The sequence below is a fragment of the Strix uralensis genome, chromosome 21 (genome assembly GCF_047716275.1).
Source record: "Strix uralensis isolate ZFMK-TIS-50842 chromosome 21, bStrUra1, whole genome shotgun sequence".
Classification (NCBI taxonomy): Eukaryota; Metazoa; Chordata; class Aves; order Strigiformes; family Strigidae; genus Strix; species Strix uralensis.
In genome coordinates this window covers 10,747,779-10,764,860 of record NC_133992.1, presented here as the reverse complement: position 1 = coordinate 10,764,860, position 17,082 = coordinate 10,747,779, and the positions used below count along the sequence as shown (strand labels likewise).

The following is a 17,082-nucleotide window of genomic DNA, read 5'->3' as shown; positions in this document are numbered from 1 at the left end:
GACAGCACGATTTTCTGGCGGGCTGGTGCTTCTGGGCGGATCATTTCCCTTTTCCACCGTGAAAAGCTGGGAAAACCGCGATTTTCTTCAGTGCTATCGCGTTCACTCGCGGAGGTGCCCCCCACGCCCGGCCTCAGGCGGGAAAGCTCCGCGCTGAGGAGCGGGCAGCGGCGGCGGAGGCGGCGCCGCCTGAGGGGGCGCGCGCTCCCGCCCCGCCCCGCCGCTTTCCCGCCCGCCCCTCGGCGCGCGCCCAGGCCATGGGGCGGGGCGTGCGGGCGCGCGGCCGCCTCGCGCCCCGCCCGGCCCCGCCCCCGCACGCCGGCGAGGGGGCGGGGCGACTCCGGCCGCGCGGCCTCCGCGATTGGTTGCGGCGCGGCCTCTCGCGCCCACCTTTGTGCAGCCCCGGCGCCCGTCGAGAGTGGGAGGGGAAACCCCGTGCGAGGGGAGCCGCCATCTTGGATAAGGGGGGTGATGGGGGCGCAGTGGAGCCAGCGGAGCCGAGCCTGAGGGAGCCCCGGAGAGAGGCGGAGACCCGGCCCGGCCGTTGCACCCAGCCCGAAGCAGAGCGCTACAGTGCCCGTAGCGGGGGGACCGGGCTGCTGCCGCCGACAGAGCCACGCTGCACAGTCACCCGCTCCCCGAGCCCAGGTACGGAGAGGCCGGGGAGGGGCGCCCCTCCGCCCGGCCGGGCCTAGAGCGCTAGGCCCCGCGCCGCTGTCCGGCCGCCGGCGGGCTCCACTCGGGCGGGCGCGCCGCCCTCTCGCCGGCAGGCTGGGGCAGACTACCGGTCGCCACCCGGGCTGGGTGGCGACACTATCTCCTCCTCCTGCTACTGCCCGGAGCTGGGGCCTAGTCGGGGCCGCGCTCCCCTCAGTGTGCCGCTGCCCACCTCCGAGGGCGGTGCGGGCTGGCCCCTGGGCTCGGCGGGTCTGGCCGCCCTCGCTCCCGGCGGCGGGCAGAACGGGGAGAGGGCCGCTAGTCCGTCTGGGGCCGAGGAGGGTGAGGCTGCCTGGGCAGGAGCTAGGCCGCTGCTGCACTGTTTGTCGCCACCGCCTCCCATTCCTCCTCTGCACTGCACACTCCCTGTGGAACACGCCACCATCAAGTACTCGCGCACATGCGGTGTATATATATATATACACATATACGTGTGTGTGCCTCTTACTGATAGTTGCAGTAGCACGTAGGGTGTTTACTGCATGTGTATGTTGTACTGTGTGTGTGGCCGATGTGCAGTGTTACCTGTACTTTCCATTCTTACGTTGACGTGTGCTGTCATGAACTTCGACAGGAAAATAACTTCCACGAGGGCTGAGGGGGATGCCACTTCCTAGTCGAGAAAGCAACAAAAGTATTCCAGACCTGTTCTCTGTTTTCTTTTGTCAATGCTTATTCCGGCTAAACAGAAGAATGAAGTTCTGTTCTTTCACCTAGTTCTGTATTGCCTGTCTGCGGTACGCTCTTAAGGTTTCTGTAACATCTGTGCATAGTTTTGTCTTGAATTCAAGTTGTACTGAATTATCCTTGCAGTAAAGCCAGGAGAAGGTGTTGGTCTGCACTGGGGTCTCTGGCAATGGCTCTGTTGCTCAGGAGGTTATTAGATATGGACTTTGCTTTTTAGGTCTCTGAATCAGAGTGGGTCTCTGTTCTTGTATGACATTTTTCACAGAGGTAAAGGTACCTCTTTGTGAACAAATTTTATTCGGGTTGTCTATATCCTAAATGATTTCAAACCCCAAGTCAGAAGTCTACCATTTCCAGCAGCCAGATGTTATCATATGGAAGGCATTGTTTTTGGGACTGATTTCTATAATGGTTTGGATTAAGGGCCTCTTGTGCTTGGGCATTACTCGGGAATGGGAAGAAAATCCCAACCCTGGGGGACTTAATAACTAAATATCACATAGTTTAGTGTGGATTAAAAAGGAATTTGCTAACTTCCTGTAGGGGTTTGAAAATGTCGTAAATCTAAGTGGAAGGAAGAAGCTCCTATTTTTTCCTTTATTTTATGAATAACAACAAAAAAAGTTATTGTGAAGGACAGCGGTTTGAAAACAAACCTGTTATACTGGAGGTACTAGCATTTAAAATGTGAAGAGATCTTTTAAAATTACTTGCTTACTTCAGTGTGTTTAATGGAACCTGCTTATGATTGTTTCTCATTTTGCTGTGTCTTTCTGAAACAAAGGAGGTAGACCTTACTTCATCTTGTTCTAAAATGTGTTTGTGACTTGTGTTTTCCAAGGTGATGACTCCAGACAGTTAGATGTTCTGATTTGTTAGACTGACAACAAACCTCTTCTAGTTTCTGTATAAACTGTCCCTGAACTTATCTGGTACCTCTGGTACTTGGTTCTCCTGCTACAGATGTGTGCTACAGGTTAGGCTGCTCTATAGGAAGAGAAAAATAGGATAAATGAGGATATACAAATGGATAAAGAGCTATGGCTGAGAGAATGGATGTCAGAGAAAGTGCTGTTACTGATGAGGACAGGTATGCAGTATTTAATTTAGCTATGGTGCTAGGGTGTGGTAGTAAGAAATGAGGTGTGTGCATATAAATGCAGGAAGTTAGGAAACAAAATGGAGGAACTTAATGGAGCAGGATGTGAAACCATTAAAAGGATAACCAACACAATGTGTGTATGGCTGGATAGCTGTTGACGAAAATCAAAAAGTGAAGCTAGTATGATACATAGCGTTGATTTTAAATCAGAGTTCTCATATAGGAAGAGAAGGCCTGTGATGAAGTCTTTAGAAATACTAGGCCTCCGGCTGAGTTAAGGTGTTTTACGGGATTAAAGAATATAGCAAATGCATTTCAGAACAGCTTGAAAAAGGGCTCTGCACAGCTGAAGTCTGTTAGTGTGAGCCCAGGAGCATGCAGGCCCTGTGTGCTTTCAGAGAAAGTATAACTGGACTTGGCAATAATGAGGAGATGCACAGTGTTCTTCAGCAGCAGATCCTAAGAAGCTTGCTGGGTTGTTGTCTGATCAAAGATCAGTTCAGCCACATTTACTGTCTTGTGCTAATCAGATGCTTTAATGAAATCCAAATGGGGAAAGCTGGAGAGGATGACTCAAGGAGCTGAAGAATGAGTAAGGAACTGGCCAGCAACAAGTGATGTTGTCAGATAGATGAGAAAGCATTGGACTGCTAGCAGGCTGCTAGTGAGAATCCTCAGAGATCAGTCTCAGAAGAGAGCTTTATGAAGACAAGCCAGCAAAAATAAGTAAATAGATAAACAGACCAGGGAGGCTGTGGGGCCAAGATGTTCACATGGTTAGGAAGACCTAAATGTCCTTGCTGTGTGGAAGTCCTAGAACCACAATGAAATTTAATTGCATTAGACCTTATAGCTTGTTATAGACAACAGACTTGTGGGAATTTGCTGCCTGGGTGTATGACTTGATAACAAAACTGTTGTTACCTTCCAGTATGGTGTGAGGTTTTTTTTACAGAAGACCACAATTGAAGCAATTAAGACTGTATTTCTAGCAGCCTTCTAAAGTAAGGTATCAGTTAGACTGCATTGTTTTATGTGCTTGACAAAAGTCTTCATCAGGGGAATAGTGCAATTATGAATTGAAACAATTCTCCCTCTCCCTAGTTCTTTCCCTCTTATTGATCTCTTCTCAGTGTTCGTTGTTAATTAACATCTAAGTAAATATACAGAGAAGAGAAGGAAGATTATGCCCTGGGAAAGAGAATAACTACCAATCCATTTTGTGTAGAGGTTTAGAAGCTGTTCTAAATAATGGTTATTGGTTGCATACAGTTCCTCTTGTACGCAACGAATATTTTCTTCCAAATGAAAAAACTAACAGCTCTTTAAAAGTTGTTTCAATTTATGAAAGAAGTGATATGATGGCGTTACTTTTTATAGAAGGGAACTGGACTTCAGCTGTGAGATCCTTTCCTGTTGCATATCCTTGAGGAATGGCCAAAAGAACACGTGGATAGGCAGATGCCTCTTGCTTCAGAATAACTAACCAGTGGTTCTCTGGCTGCAGAGTGGTATGTTTTTAAGGGGAACCTGTAATAATGAGAGTCCTGAGTTGGAAGCTGATAGCTGTTTTCAGAGGTATCATCTCTGTGTGGATTGGTCAGCTGATGGTATTAACCACATGCAGTGTGTAATAAAACCTGTGCATACAGGTTCTAGTCTCTTCTAATAACATACTGCTTCTTGCTGAGCAAAAAGCCATGAAATATCTCTATGCAAATGATATCCAGTGAAGAGTTAAAATGGACTATGTCCTTGAGTTGAGCTAGAAGGAGCTGCATGGGTCTCACGAAAGCTGGTATGGATATGATATTTACAGTTATGTTATTCTGATAAAGAACGTTACGGCAGTGTGCCTGGAACAACCTTATCTCAGTTTGTACAGATGTGTGCTGATACTTGAAATAAGGCTTCAGTGAGATGTCAAAATACCTCTGTAGTGCTTGTGAATAGAGGAGGAAATGTGGGTGTACTAGTATCTCATTAAGGTCATCTGTAACTTTTTATTAAAAAAAAGCCTCCAAGGGAGAAGTTGATATCTAGAAAATGGATTATGGTGACACCGTTCACTGTAAAATTTCTAGTCCTAACTAATACAGAAATTAATTGTACAGGCTTTGAAACTAGCAGAAATCTGTGTATAGTGAAGCATGATCGTCTGGCCAGTTGCCATCCTGAAATAATTCTGTAAACTCTGGGGAAGTTTTACCTCTGAAGAGGGAGCCAAAACTTGTTTTAAGTTGGCAGGCTTTCCCGGAAGAAAGATGGCAGGTAGACCAAGCTTTCAGACTAAACTTCTTTTACTTTCTGTTAGCAGTAAATGTATGGTTGGTTAACTTTGATGTCATATTATTTAATGTCAGCAGTGGCTGAAGGTGAGTTGCGTGTACTTAAGTGCAGTGTTCTCAGTCCTGCAGTTCTTGCCCCCAGGCTCTCCCAAGAGGAAAATCCAAACCCCCCCATATTGGGATTATTAAGATTCACGTGTCTGGAACAGAGGGGTGGGAAGTGGAGGTAGAACTCCAGTTTCTACAGATGGGTGATGCTATCAACATATATATTAACGCCTTGCATTAACATGTAGCTAATATTGGTGTCTTTACTGAATGCTGTTGTGTGCTGTTCTTGTCTAGACTTCCTTCTTTCATCTGTAGTAAATGCTGAGATTGTAAGTTTTCTGAGGCTGATTTCTCACCATGCCTTCTGTGTTTAGTTTGTTGCATTTATTTTTTCCCTTCAGCACAGAGTCCTTCTGGAATATCAGTTTTATTCCAAGATCTGAGTACAGTTTGAATTCCTGCTAATCCTTATTGGAATTTGAGTGTTTAAAAGTTTATTTGGTTGTGGGTTTTTTTTTTAAAGAAGTCATCTATTCTCCAGAAAAGATTCCTGACCTTTAGTAATAATTTGGAGTATTTCAGAATCTTTTCTGTAACGTGACCCTTGGAATAAATGTAATACCAACTTGTTGCTTTATTTTTTCAGTTTAACTCCACAAATTGTGTTTAAGCTGTGTTTCTGCAAGCTTTCAGCAGATATATCTATCAGACAATGACTTCTCCAGCAGGTCTCTGGGACTTGAGAGAGGGTCTAGACTCACCATAGGAGTGAATTTCTCTATCAGTGTTGCTGATTATAGATTAATTGCTGATTGCAGATTAATAATCTGTTTCTTTAACCTGTGGAGGGTGTGTGAGTGCTAGGTCTGGCTGCGTGCAGGGGGGCGTCTGGTATCTCTCACCTCCTCTAGGGGCCTAATGTCACTGTAAGAATGAAGATGAAGTTTTAACAATAACATGTGGCTTGAAGTTAGTTCTCCCCACCCATTTCAGACTTTGTTGCCAAGCACAGAATTTGGTTTTCTAACTCTCACTTTGAAGTGGGATCTGATTTTGATGCATATGTTGCAAAGCAGTGACAGTTTCTTTTATATTGAAATAGCATAGACTTCTTTAAGTAAAGAATATAATGAATATTGACATATCCTGGCAAGCAAAAACAGTCTGTCAAATAAACAGATGTATATTTAGCAGTAAAGATTCTAGCTAAGAGATTCCAAACTCAGTTTGTGATACAGCCTGCACAGAGTTCCCAGTTAGTCCATTCTTCAGAAAAAAAAAGTCTTCCTCACCTTCCAGGATGCTGCTTACAAGCTTGGTTAGTAAGATGTGTTCCCCTCACGTGTTATATACAGCGATATTGTGAAGTCATGTGTTCAGAAACATGAAACTCCTTTGAGCATTTCTGAGCACTTGGCATTCCTGAGCCAACTGGTGTTGTGAAGGAAGAGGGGGTCAGCTAGAACAGATCGCACAGCCACACAAGTGGTTCCCTAACTTGGAGTTTACGATGCTGAATTTTTTTTAAAGCCAGTGTAAGTTACTAGATACTACCATCCTCAGAACACACCATTGATCTTTCAAACTAGATGCATATTAGTGCTCTCGGTGTCTTTGCCTTTCTTTATTGTGGCTGTAGCACCCACCTGTTTTCTGTGGAAAATAGTACAGTTCATGCTATCCTCCTGAAGTACTTGCACGTATCAATTGGCCTTCTCAAGCTTTTTGTTTTTGTACTTCCATACCTTATAATCCTCCAGTTTAACCTTGTCTCCTATCAAACCAAACTGAGCTGTGAACACAGCCCTCCTAGCTTTACGTAGAAAGCAAGCAGCAAGTTAAGTATCCCGTAAGAATGAGTGTGTTGGATCAGAAGATGCTCAGTTTGAATGTTACTGCTATTGGGATGTGCTGGAGAAGAGGAAGAACATAATGTGTAAAGATGTATTCAGAAAATATGAAGCATTGGGTGTTTCCACAGTGACACACTAATTTTGAACTCTCTTTGGAGCAGTTACTTGTCTTTATTCACTGGTGTTGAAAGTAATCAGTGCACATACTGAAGCTGATACTGCAGCTCTGGAATCTTCCACTTCCAGGAAATAAGGCAGTGAAGTTGCTGCCTCGCTTAGTAAAGAGCAGTGCATTTTCAGGCATGGATGTGAATTCTTACCCAGTACTACGGCAGAAATTTCCTCTAAAACTTGCTTGATTGACCTGACTGTTCTTGGAACGTGTGCAGCACTTGGTGTGGAACTCTCTTGCCAACACACACAAGAATTACTGTCCAAAACTGTCTTTTGTTTACTATCTTGGATTAAACTTGGTTTAATAGAACAGTGTGCATGTGTACATGTAGGATTTAGCATAGATGCTTTGCATACTGCTTGGGATAGAAGGACTTGAGAGTTTCCATATCATGAGCCAAGCATGAATGAAAGGCAAGGTGACTGGCACACAGTAAACCCGTCTTAACTGCCTGTTGGAGTTGTTCCCCCTCCAAGGTCTAGATAAGAGTGTTTGCTTTAAACCTCTGCTGTGTGAAGTGGTTTGTTGGCTGTGTACTGTGAATGAGATTTGTTGTGAGTCACCTTCTTTCTTATAACTACAGTTCACTATTATAGATTAATTGTGGTCGAGGAAACAATTCTTTGCTTTTGGAAAAGTTACAGGCTTGTAAGCTTTCCTGTGTTTTTATTTCTTTGCTGGTTTCATTTGTCATGTGAATGACACATGACTGAATGAAAATCTTTCTAGGCTGAAGCAATGTTCTTCATAAAATGTACCATGTTATTCTAAAGGCTGGCTATCTGCCATGCAGGAGCAGGAAAGGAAATGGTGAATTCCTAGTAGAAATTTTCCACTTGCTTAACTGATCACACTATATCTAGTTTAATTTAAAACCTGGGACAAAAGCGGGCATTTTGAATCCTTTATGTTAACAGGCAATATCTAGCCTGTGTAGACTTGTAATCCTGGTTAACTGATGTATTAGTTGGCAAGTCAGCTACTACTTCTTGTAAGTTTATACAGCTGAAGCCAGTTCTAATTCCTTGTACATCTAGGAAAGCATGGGAGAACTGGAGTACTGGAAGTACTTATCTCCAGTGTAATTTTGATTATCACTTAAAAAAGAGAAACTGCTAAGCCTTGCTGTAATGCCACTATGCTGACAAAGCCACAGAGATGTTAACTAACTTCCTGAACATCTGATTTGTGGCTTGTACCGCTTTTCTGACATGGACATGTAGCAGTGCAAACCCTAGTTAAGGCTACTGCAGCGTTCCTTTAAGTAACACATAGCTGTTTGATGCAAGCTGTGCTCTTTCCTTTGTTCCTGTTGCACATCTCAAAAGTGTGAGGTAATAGTTCCAAATTGCTGGTTTTGTTAAACCTCTTCAGATTTTTTCGTTTGGAGTCAGATTTTATTTTCAGTTCATGTATCAGCTATTTGGCCAGTGAGTGCTGGTCCACGCAGTGACTGTACAAAACAAGAAGCTACTGGAGCTTTTCAACAGCTTTAAGACTTTCTGGATAAAAGTGAATGAGTATCAATACTACACAGAGCATGTCTCTCCTCAGAGGCCTTAATGACAGGGGTTCAGAGGAAACAGTGTGAGAGTTTTGCTGAACGTCTCTGGCACTAACTCAGCAACTGTGGGGAAGTAACAAACTTGAACTGTGAATGAAAGGATGGGGGGGGGGGGTGGGGGGAGAGAAATGGGAAGAGGTTTTTATTTGCTTATATGAACTAAATTGGATGAATTAGGTTGAGTTTGGTGAATAAATAGCTGTTCTGATGTGTCCTGTTTTTTTGTTTTAGTGCCACAATGGCAACTGCACCTTACAACTATTCCTACATCTTTAAGTACATCATTATTGGTAAGTACCCCTGGGCACCCACCTGGTCACGGCAGTGGGTCTGTGCACAACAGCCTCCCTGCGGTTGCATGCTACTTGCTCTGGAGTCGTGATTCCTTCAGTTACTTGTCCAGCCTCAGTCCCTCGTAGATCACCACACTTGCTCTAAAGCTTTGGCAGCTGACAGTATAAAGGCAAATGGCTTTGGAGGCCACAGAATTAGAGCTGTGTGATTGGTGGCCAGTGAACTGGGAGTGGGGGCGAGTACCAGTGCCTGTACTGAGGTCACTTTATTGCTGAGTTACTGTTTAAAAATAACCATTCTTCTTGACATACAGACTTCAGCATTCTTGAATGTCTTCACTGTTAGGGCCATAATGCTTAGCCCTCTGCATAGCACTAGGAAAAAAAGGCATTCTAAAAACGTGCATGTGGTCCTTTTCCTCCAAAATTAAGTTTATATTTAGAAAAATTGCTAAATGCATTGGAAATGGGGAAAAATCTTAATAGGAATCAACACAGCTGGGATGTTGTGTTGATTCAGGTTTGCTATAGCACTTCTCCTCTGCATCATTAGTCTCAAATGTTGTAGAATCTGTTGAAGACACAGGTGCTAATTGGAATCCATTGCTTTAGACGGGCTTATAAACTTCTGTCAGGCTATAATTCTGTGTTTAAGGGTTGCTTTTAGCTTCAGCTTCCTTGGCTGTTTAGTCAGGGACTTGATTGCATTTATTACTATCCTGGAAGAACTGGTCTTGCTGTTAACTGTTTAATTTTTAATGATCTTGTGTAGGTGTAAGTGATCTGCAATCTTACTGTAATGGTTTGTAAGCCAGGCTGCTGTGACAGGCGCAGCCTGTGGAGAAGTTGGTTCTTAAAAGGTGTTGCTATGTCTCTCTGTGGGCATCGTGGAAGTGAAGCAATTTCTTGGTGTGTTCTGGTTGGTTGTCAGTATTTTTGATGACCTTACCAGTGATTGCAAGTAAGACAGGAGCAGGGCACACACTCAAAAGGTGTATTCTACATTTCAGTTTTACAGGTCTCCTTTTCATAACCTTGTGAAATACAGCTGTAAAAATCAGTAATACAGGTTAACTTCTCTTTTGAGTTTGCTGCTCCACCCTTCTTGCAACACTGTACCTGTTACCAGAACTGTAGTGCAAAAGCTGATCGATGTAAGGGCTGTAGCCAGGTAGCTGTAGCCACACTGCCCACTAGGCCCAGGACAGGAGCAGCTGCCTGTCTCTGTACCCTTTGTTGGGGGGATGAAGAAAATGTGCTTGTTGCAACAATGATGTGATGTCAGCCTTAACTATTCTTTCTGTAACAGGGGACATGGGTGTAGGAAAGTCCTGTTTGCTTCATCAATTTACAGAAAAGAAGTGTGAGTATCTCAATTCACAATATTTATTCTAACTGTTGTGCTTCATCCCTCTTTCCTGCCTTTTTGCTTCCATCATGCATGAGCCTGATGTGGGGTCTGTCTTCATCTGTATGGGTTTGTTTTGTACTTGGTCACATTTTTGTTTTGACTCCTGCAGATGTAGAAACAAAATGTTGATGTGGTAATGGCAAAACTGCTGCTTCAGTCAGTCCTACCTGACTATGTCTGTTTTTACAGCTTTTCTGGGGAATTTTGATATGGAACAAAGTTGAAATTTCTTGTCTGAAATATGCATGTTTTCGGTATTGGTGTAGCTTGAACCCAGCAGTTGGAGTTTTCTAGTGCTGTTAAGGACTTCAAAAAGAAGAAAAGGATTCATATTTCTTTGACTCTTTGTTTGCAGGCTTAAGTAGCACTGTCACTCTGTAGCTGCTGTGACGCATGACACTGGACTGCCCTGCGTGATGGTGTTTAAGGCTTGCTGCAGTCTGTCTCAACTAATGCTTTTCATGTATGCTATCATGACTAATTAAGAGTTAGCTTCAATTCTTCTTAATAATGTGCGTTGCATTGGCGTTTGCAGTGGTTATTAGCTCTGACTTCCCATGTAGCGCTCACTCCATGGCTGAGTCTGTGGGTGTTTGAGTACAAAGTTAGTCTTTACCATGTGCTACTTGAGAAGTGGCAGTAAGTGGGTAGGAGCTATGGTTTAAAATATTTCTGTTTTCTAGTAAAAATAGGATTTTTAAAAAAACTGTTGCTTTTAATTAAAATCCAGTATCAGCCAATGGTTTAAATGCTGCTTTGCATACAGTCATATTCTTGTTGAGGATGTGTCTTGTTCTTAGTCTGTCAGCGTTAAGCCGAAGCAATACAACTGAACAAACTTAACATGCCAAACACCTCTACTACAAGACTGTCACTAACTGTAGATGGCTTGGATAGGTACTCATCCTTTCTGTATTTTCTTGATCTTTCTTAAAGATTAATTTATTATAACTAAAAAGATGCCTTTTTGGTTTTGATTTGCTGTGTTGATAACTACTTTTGAAACGGGCTTTTTCCTGTGGACAGTCGTGCTGTTACCCTGTCTGAAACAACTTGGATATTTGTTTTTGAAGCTGTGTTGCAGACTTTTAACTGTATCTTGGTAATTTCCTAAAAGTTATCTTTTCCTACTGCATTAAACTAGTTAACCGTTTCTGCAAGGATAGACTGAGAATCAGCTGACTTGATACCTTCTGATATATATGGCCAAACAGCATCAGTGTACATGCATCAGAGAAGGCAAGGAATTTTATAACTGTTTTTAAAACTAACAGCAGTTCAGGAAATACTTCATTTGATTTCTGGTTAAGTGATAGTTTGGGTATGGTAGCTGTAAAAAAGCTTTCTTAGACTGAAAAGCTAGTAAAGATAACTGAAAACTGGTGATAGTAATATCTTTGTAGCGAGGAGACCTTGTACTAGAAAGACCTGATCTTTGCTCTTATTTTTTTATGACAGTTATGGCAGACTGTCCCCACACAATTGGTGTTGAATTTGGCACAAGAATAATTGAAGTTAGTGGCCAAAAAATTAAACTACAGATTTGGGATACAGCAGGACAAGAGAGATTCAGGGCTGTCACACGAAGCTACTACAGAGGAGCAGCAGGAGCTCTCATGGTCTACGACATCACCAGGTGAGTGCTGCTGGCTGGTGTGTCGTGTCGGGGGTACCGCGGCCCCGTCTGTGCGGTGGTGTCTGGCCCCTGGACTGAGATTTAAAGGTCTCTGTCTGGATGGATTTGTATTGTGTTGTGTGAAGCTTACCACACTACTTTAAATACTTTAAGTATTTAAAGAGCTGAAAATGAAACATAGGAATTATGTGAGCTGCTTTTCTTGGAACACTTCACTGCTGACAGGCCTGAGGCTCTTGCCATTTCAGGTCTTGGCTGCCTGTGTTGAAGTTGTTTAAAGAACTGGCTTTGTCCTTAAAATCTGCTCTTCAGTACCTGGATGTTTCCCTTCCTGGGAGGGATGGATGATGCTGCTGCCTACTGGCAGGAGTAGGCACAGGACAGAACATGGCCTCTGTTGCAGCGGGCTGTGTAAACGTGCGCAGTGTAGACGAGAGCAGTGAAGTCTGACTGCTGGGCCTCTTCACGGGCCAGTCCTCCCACAAAACAAGCCTGCGTAGAAGCTATTCTGCCTTCCTTTTATAGGTGAAAATTAAAGATGCTGCTAAAAGAATAATTAATCAGATGTGCAACATGAAATACACTTGCTTTCACGTGTCTCCCATCTTCTTCTGGGGCTGTTCTTGATACTCTTCAAGCGCCTTTTTTTCTGCATATATATTTCCTGTTTGCTTAAATCTTGAGTAAACAATCTTATCACTGTTTGTTACCAAAGTGCTATTTTACTGTACCGTGTTCTGTAAGTGTTTGACAGGAAATCCTTTAATGTGTTCTGTACAAAACAATACAAATGTTGTCCTTGTGAAGACAGTGAAACTGCCATGTACTAGAAGTGCGAATTGTCTGTCTGTCCACCCGTGTTGTAAGAGTTGCTCTGGGGGTTTAAAGTTGACTTATTGAGTCCAGACAAGGTGCTGCTGCTTTGTCTGTCTTGAGGTTGGGGAGAACAGGGGTGGCAGATGTCGGTGTGTTGAATGGATGCTGACTGTGCTGTTGGCATCAGGCATTTCAAAAAAAATACTGTTGCTAAAACTGTACTTGCTTGATTCTTTGCAGAAGAAGTACGTATAATCACTTAAGCAGCTGGCTGACAGATGCAAGGAACCTCACCAATCCAAATACTGTAAGTTGGACTTTATTTAGCTTGAAAGCAAGATTGCTCATCTCTAAGCAAGAGGTGGAAGGCTTAGGCCAAAGCATCTGCGGTGGCAGCAGTGTTCTCTGTTTTCTCAACTCCTCGGCTCTGAGTTACCCCTCTGTCCCCATTTTGCAGTAACCAGCGACTCTTCCCTTACTGCAACTGGAGCAAAAGTGGGGGCTCCTGTGCAGGAGAGCAGTGGCTGCTTCTAAAAGTCTTGTGCTCTCACCTTTCAGGAGCCTGTTTTCAGCAGTTGGAGACAAAATTGTGATTAACAAAAGCTTAACTTTTGTCACTGTTTCTTCTTGCTTTGTGGTAGCACTGGGGTGAATGTTATACTGTCTTAGATTGGAATACAAATGGGATCTTCAGCAAAAGCTGAGCAGGTCTTCTGGAGGGATGGGGGAAGAAGGTTCTTCCGTGTCTTTGACTGCACCACAACACTGTTCTTCAGTCTTTTTCCAAATGCCTCAAAACACTTTAGCACCAAGCTCATGGGAAGACTCTGCTGTGGTGAAAGAAAACTTAAGGATTCTGGCTGGATTAGCAGATGATTAAACAAATACAAGAAGCAGTTCAGAGCACAACTCATGAATAAAGAGTAGGACTGCTGCTTTTTAGGACCTCCTCTCATGAGAACAGCTGAAAGCGTCTGCAAGTGACAGCCGGAGACTTTGCGGAGGGGGCGCTGCCAGGGCAGTGTTTTCCTGAAGATGCATGGCTTTTGCAGTTAAAACTTTCCTGCGTATTTCCTTTGGGGTTTTTGTCTTCCTAATAACGGGGGTGGTAGTGAAAAAGCTAGTAAGCTTTTTCCCAGACTAATTTTCCCTCTTCTGAACTAGGTGATAATCCTCATAGGAAATAAAGCAGATCTGGAAGCACAGAGGGATGTTACATACGAAGAAGCCAAACAATTTGCTGAAGAAAATGGTGTGTTTTTCCTCTTGTTGTTTTATTTCCTACACAATAGTGATGCTAAAGTGAATCCTCAGCGTTGATAGCTGCAAGCTTACACTTCCAAAGAAATGTAATTATATATACAAGCTTCTCCTGCGCCTCTGGCTTAACTCTTAACTGTGCTTAGTTATAGAAATCAGCTTGTGTGTTGATGCCTGAACTTAGGTCATAAAATACCATTTAATGCTAAAATAGTGTCTTGCATGTAATCTGAAGGTCATAATGTGACTGACTTGGGGCTATTGGAAGTATATTATGCACTGACTGTTAAATCTCTGTTTCTGAACAGGTTTATTGTTCCTTGAAGCAAGTGCAAAAACGTAAGTTACTTTTGTCTGGAGTAATGACTCAGCTGTGATCTGTTTAAGAGGAATATATTGGTTATGACTAAGTACAGCCATAGAGTTCAGGTATAGTAGGGTTTTACAAGTGCAAGAAACACTTCTTGAGTTCTGGAGGGTAAGCTGTGCATCGCAGTTTCAGTCGTGTCAGCTTTGACTTGAAGGGAACTTCGACATTAGACCCCTTGCTACATTTGAGGCAAAGACTCGTTGAATTCAAATGAACTGATTTGGCTTTAAGCCACTATTTGAGCGTAGAACGTGTCTGTGTGGGGAAGAGCTGTTCCCCATTAGCTGTTCCTTCCCCCTGGTGTTCGGAGCCATGAGCAGGCAGGTGCGGGGTGGCATTGCGGAGGCTCCCACCCCCGGTGACGCTGCTGAGCATGGTTCCAGTAGGTACCTGTTGTAATGGAACCTTTTAAGAAAAAGGTTTTGATTAACAGTGGCACCGCTCTGTGCGTGTGGCTCAGCGCTGTAGCCGATTGTTGCTACGCAGTGTTTTGGCATGTGTTTCTTACTCCAGGCTGTAATGGTGAGGGAGCGAATGGCCTGGGGACAGGGCGCCAGGCTTGGGCTGTGTCCGCTGTGGGTGCAGGAAGCTTTTTCCTGAGTGTAAAGTGACAGGGTGGCAGCTGCTGCTGCTCGGGGACCGCTCGGATCCCGGCCGGGGTGGCAGCCAGCTGCCGGCCTGAGGCGCAGCCCCAGTAACTCCCGCTGCTCTCTCGTAGTGGAGAGAACGTTGAGGATGCGTTCCTGGAGGCTGCCAAGAAAATCTACCAGAATATCCAAGACGGAAGCCTGGATCTGAACGCTGCAGAGTCGGGTGTACAGCACAAACCGTCAGCTCCGCAGGGGGGGCGACTAACCAGCGAACCCCAGCCCCAGAGAGAAGGCTGTGGCTGCTAGTGACCTCTGTTTCATGGCTCCATTTCTGACCTTTCACCTCTGTCTGCTGGAAGCGGGGCTTTTGACTGCTTCCCTGTCTTCTGTACATCTTACTGGGTTTAATTAAAACTCTGAGACAAGTTTAACACAGTACTAAACTGCTAAACAACTTTAGATGTAATCAGGTTATCAAAGGCAAGTAGAGTAATAAAACCTCTCCTGCATGGTAAATCTAGAAGTTTTTTTTTCCTTGATTGTCCTTGTGATAGTGTCACCGATACATAATTTAAACTGAGCACTGATGCTGGACTCATGATTTTACACTTTTGCAGGGCTTTGTCTTGTACGGTTTAATTTTACAGTTCTTTGGCCTTTCTTCCCCACCTCTTAACTGTTTCGAGCTGTCCGTAGCCAAGGATAAGGTTTTTTTGCTGTGAAATGACTTCCGATGGTAGCAAGGGGCTCTGTAACAATGTGCTTTGTTGAAAGAATTCCCTGTGGTGTGTGTTTTGGGGGTCGGGGCTGGCGCAGGAGCGTACACCTCGCACAGGGAAACAATCCGTTCACTCGCGCGCTCGTAGCTTTACGTCATTTTTTTGCCACTTTTATCCTTTACATTTGTTAACAGAACGTAAATATGTATAAAATTTGAAGGAACTGAGCTAACGGTTAAATACATCCTGTGTATATGATTTTAATGAAGAAAAATGATTACTGGCATTAGAACAGTATATAAGAAAATACCAGTTTGTACAGTATGACCTATACGTGCCCACGCTGCCCCGGTAGAGCGCGGTGTGACCGCGGGTCGCTCGCGGAGGCTTAACTCCTCGGCGTCGGCAGCGGACGGGGCTCTAACCCCGCTGCAGAAGTTAACACTAGTGGAATCTGTCTTTCATCTTCGCACTGTGGTGTTCGGCTGCTGTTTCATTAACCCCGTTGTGTGCAATCAGCAGCGTGCTAACCTGCTTTTTCTCTTTGGTAAGCGTTTTGCGTTATCGGGCTTCATCGCCTGCCTTGCCTCCTATATGAAGGCTGGTTCTCTCGCACATCTTACGCTTTTCTACCTTTAACTTTTTGAATGGTCAGAGGCTGAACTGGACAGTCAAACAATGTGTGTGCTCTCTAGGGATTTTTAACTACTGTTGTATTTTTTTACCAGTCTGAGGGTTTAAGACTTGAGCTTTTTTTCATCAGGCCTTTGAGTACACCCTTGGGGTGACACAGCCTGCCTGGGTGAGGGGAGGTTTTGCGTGGTGGCTGTGCACATGTGGGGTTTGCTGCAGTGTCACAGCAGTGCAGGTGGCTCTATGTGTGGTGCTGCTGCCTTCTGTGTGTAGTGTCACTTGGAAAATGTCATGTGTGGCTTAAAAAGGGAAAGGGGCGAGTGCTTGACCAGGGTAATCCAGCTTCAGTCTTGCTGCAGTGTTTGAAATACAAAGTAGTCTTAAAATCCCTCTCTAGACACTAAACCTTATACAATGTTCAGACTTGTAAGTAAACAGTGGTACCAGAGTATTGTACAGTCAATGTTAAATAAAAGCCAAAACTGGAATGTGCAGACAATAGGATTTGGGTAACTTGTGCACTGTCCCTTTGTTTTGTCTGGTTAGTCTCTTTTTTAACTAATACTCTGAAGTAGATGATGTTTGAGATCTGCAGCTACTGCATCCTGCTTAACCAAGGTTGCACCACAAAGGGTTTGCCCAGGGACCACGACCTGCTGCTGACGTGAAGTCCATGTTCTAACAACTACAGCTTGTTGCGGTGCAATACCTGTACTCCCAGAGTAAGTTACAGTAGGTCTTATTGTTTCTGTCACAGAAAGGATTTGTTTGGACTGCTGTACTCCTCATTTGATGTAACAATGCTATTAATCTAAATATTTGTAAATAAAGTACCTGTATCTAGATAAACTGCACTGCCTTGTGGTATTTGCTCAGCCCCTCCCCCTGCTTACAGGGTGACAGCTGAGGGAGTTTGT

General features: G+C 44.1%; 2 protein-coding genes across 4 annotated transcripts in view; one reads left to right on the top strand and one right to left on the bottom strand.

The window, feature by feature from the left end:
* The first annotated feature begins 412 nt into the window (after window positions 1-412).
* Window positions 413-17,014, top strand: RAB14 (RAB14, member RAS oncogene family). 3 transcript variants are annotated; one of them, XM_074891396.1, is made up of 8 exons: window positions 413-648; window positions 8,669-8,727; window positions 10,040-10,093; window positions 11,600-11,777; window positions 12,834-12,900; window positions 13,758-13,845; window positions 14,162-14,192; window positions 14,942-17,014. In XM_074891396.1, exons 2-8 carry the CDS (start codon window positions 8,676-8,678, stop codon window positions 15,117-15,119), a joined length of 648 nt encoding a protein of 215 aa, XP_074747497.1. In that variant the 5' UTR covers window positions 413-648; window positions 8,669-8,675; the 3' UTR covers window positions 15,120-17,014. The 3 variants fall into 3 exon arrangements, with proteins under 3 accessions (XP_074747497.1, XP_074747498.1, XP_074747499.1); XM_074891397.1 differs by lacking the exon at window positions 413-648 and adding an exon at window positions 655-8,385; XM_074891398.1 differs by lacking the exons at window positions 413-648; window positions 8,669-8,727 and adding an exon at window positions 11,286-11,380.
* Window positions 14,542-17,082, bottom strand: part of CNTRL (centriolin) — a 39,026-nt gene continuing 36,485 nt past the window's right edge. The window contains exon 44 of the transcript XR_012631853.1: window positions 14,542-14,628. The gene's annotated coding sequence lies outside the window, so the exon portion shown is untranslated. The remainder of the gene's footprint in view (window positions 14,629-17,082) is intronic.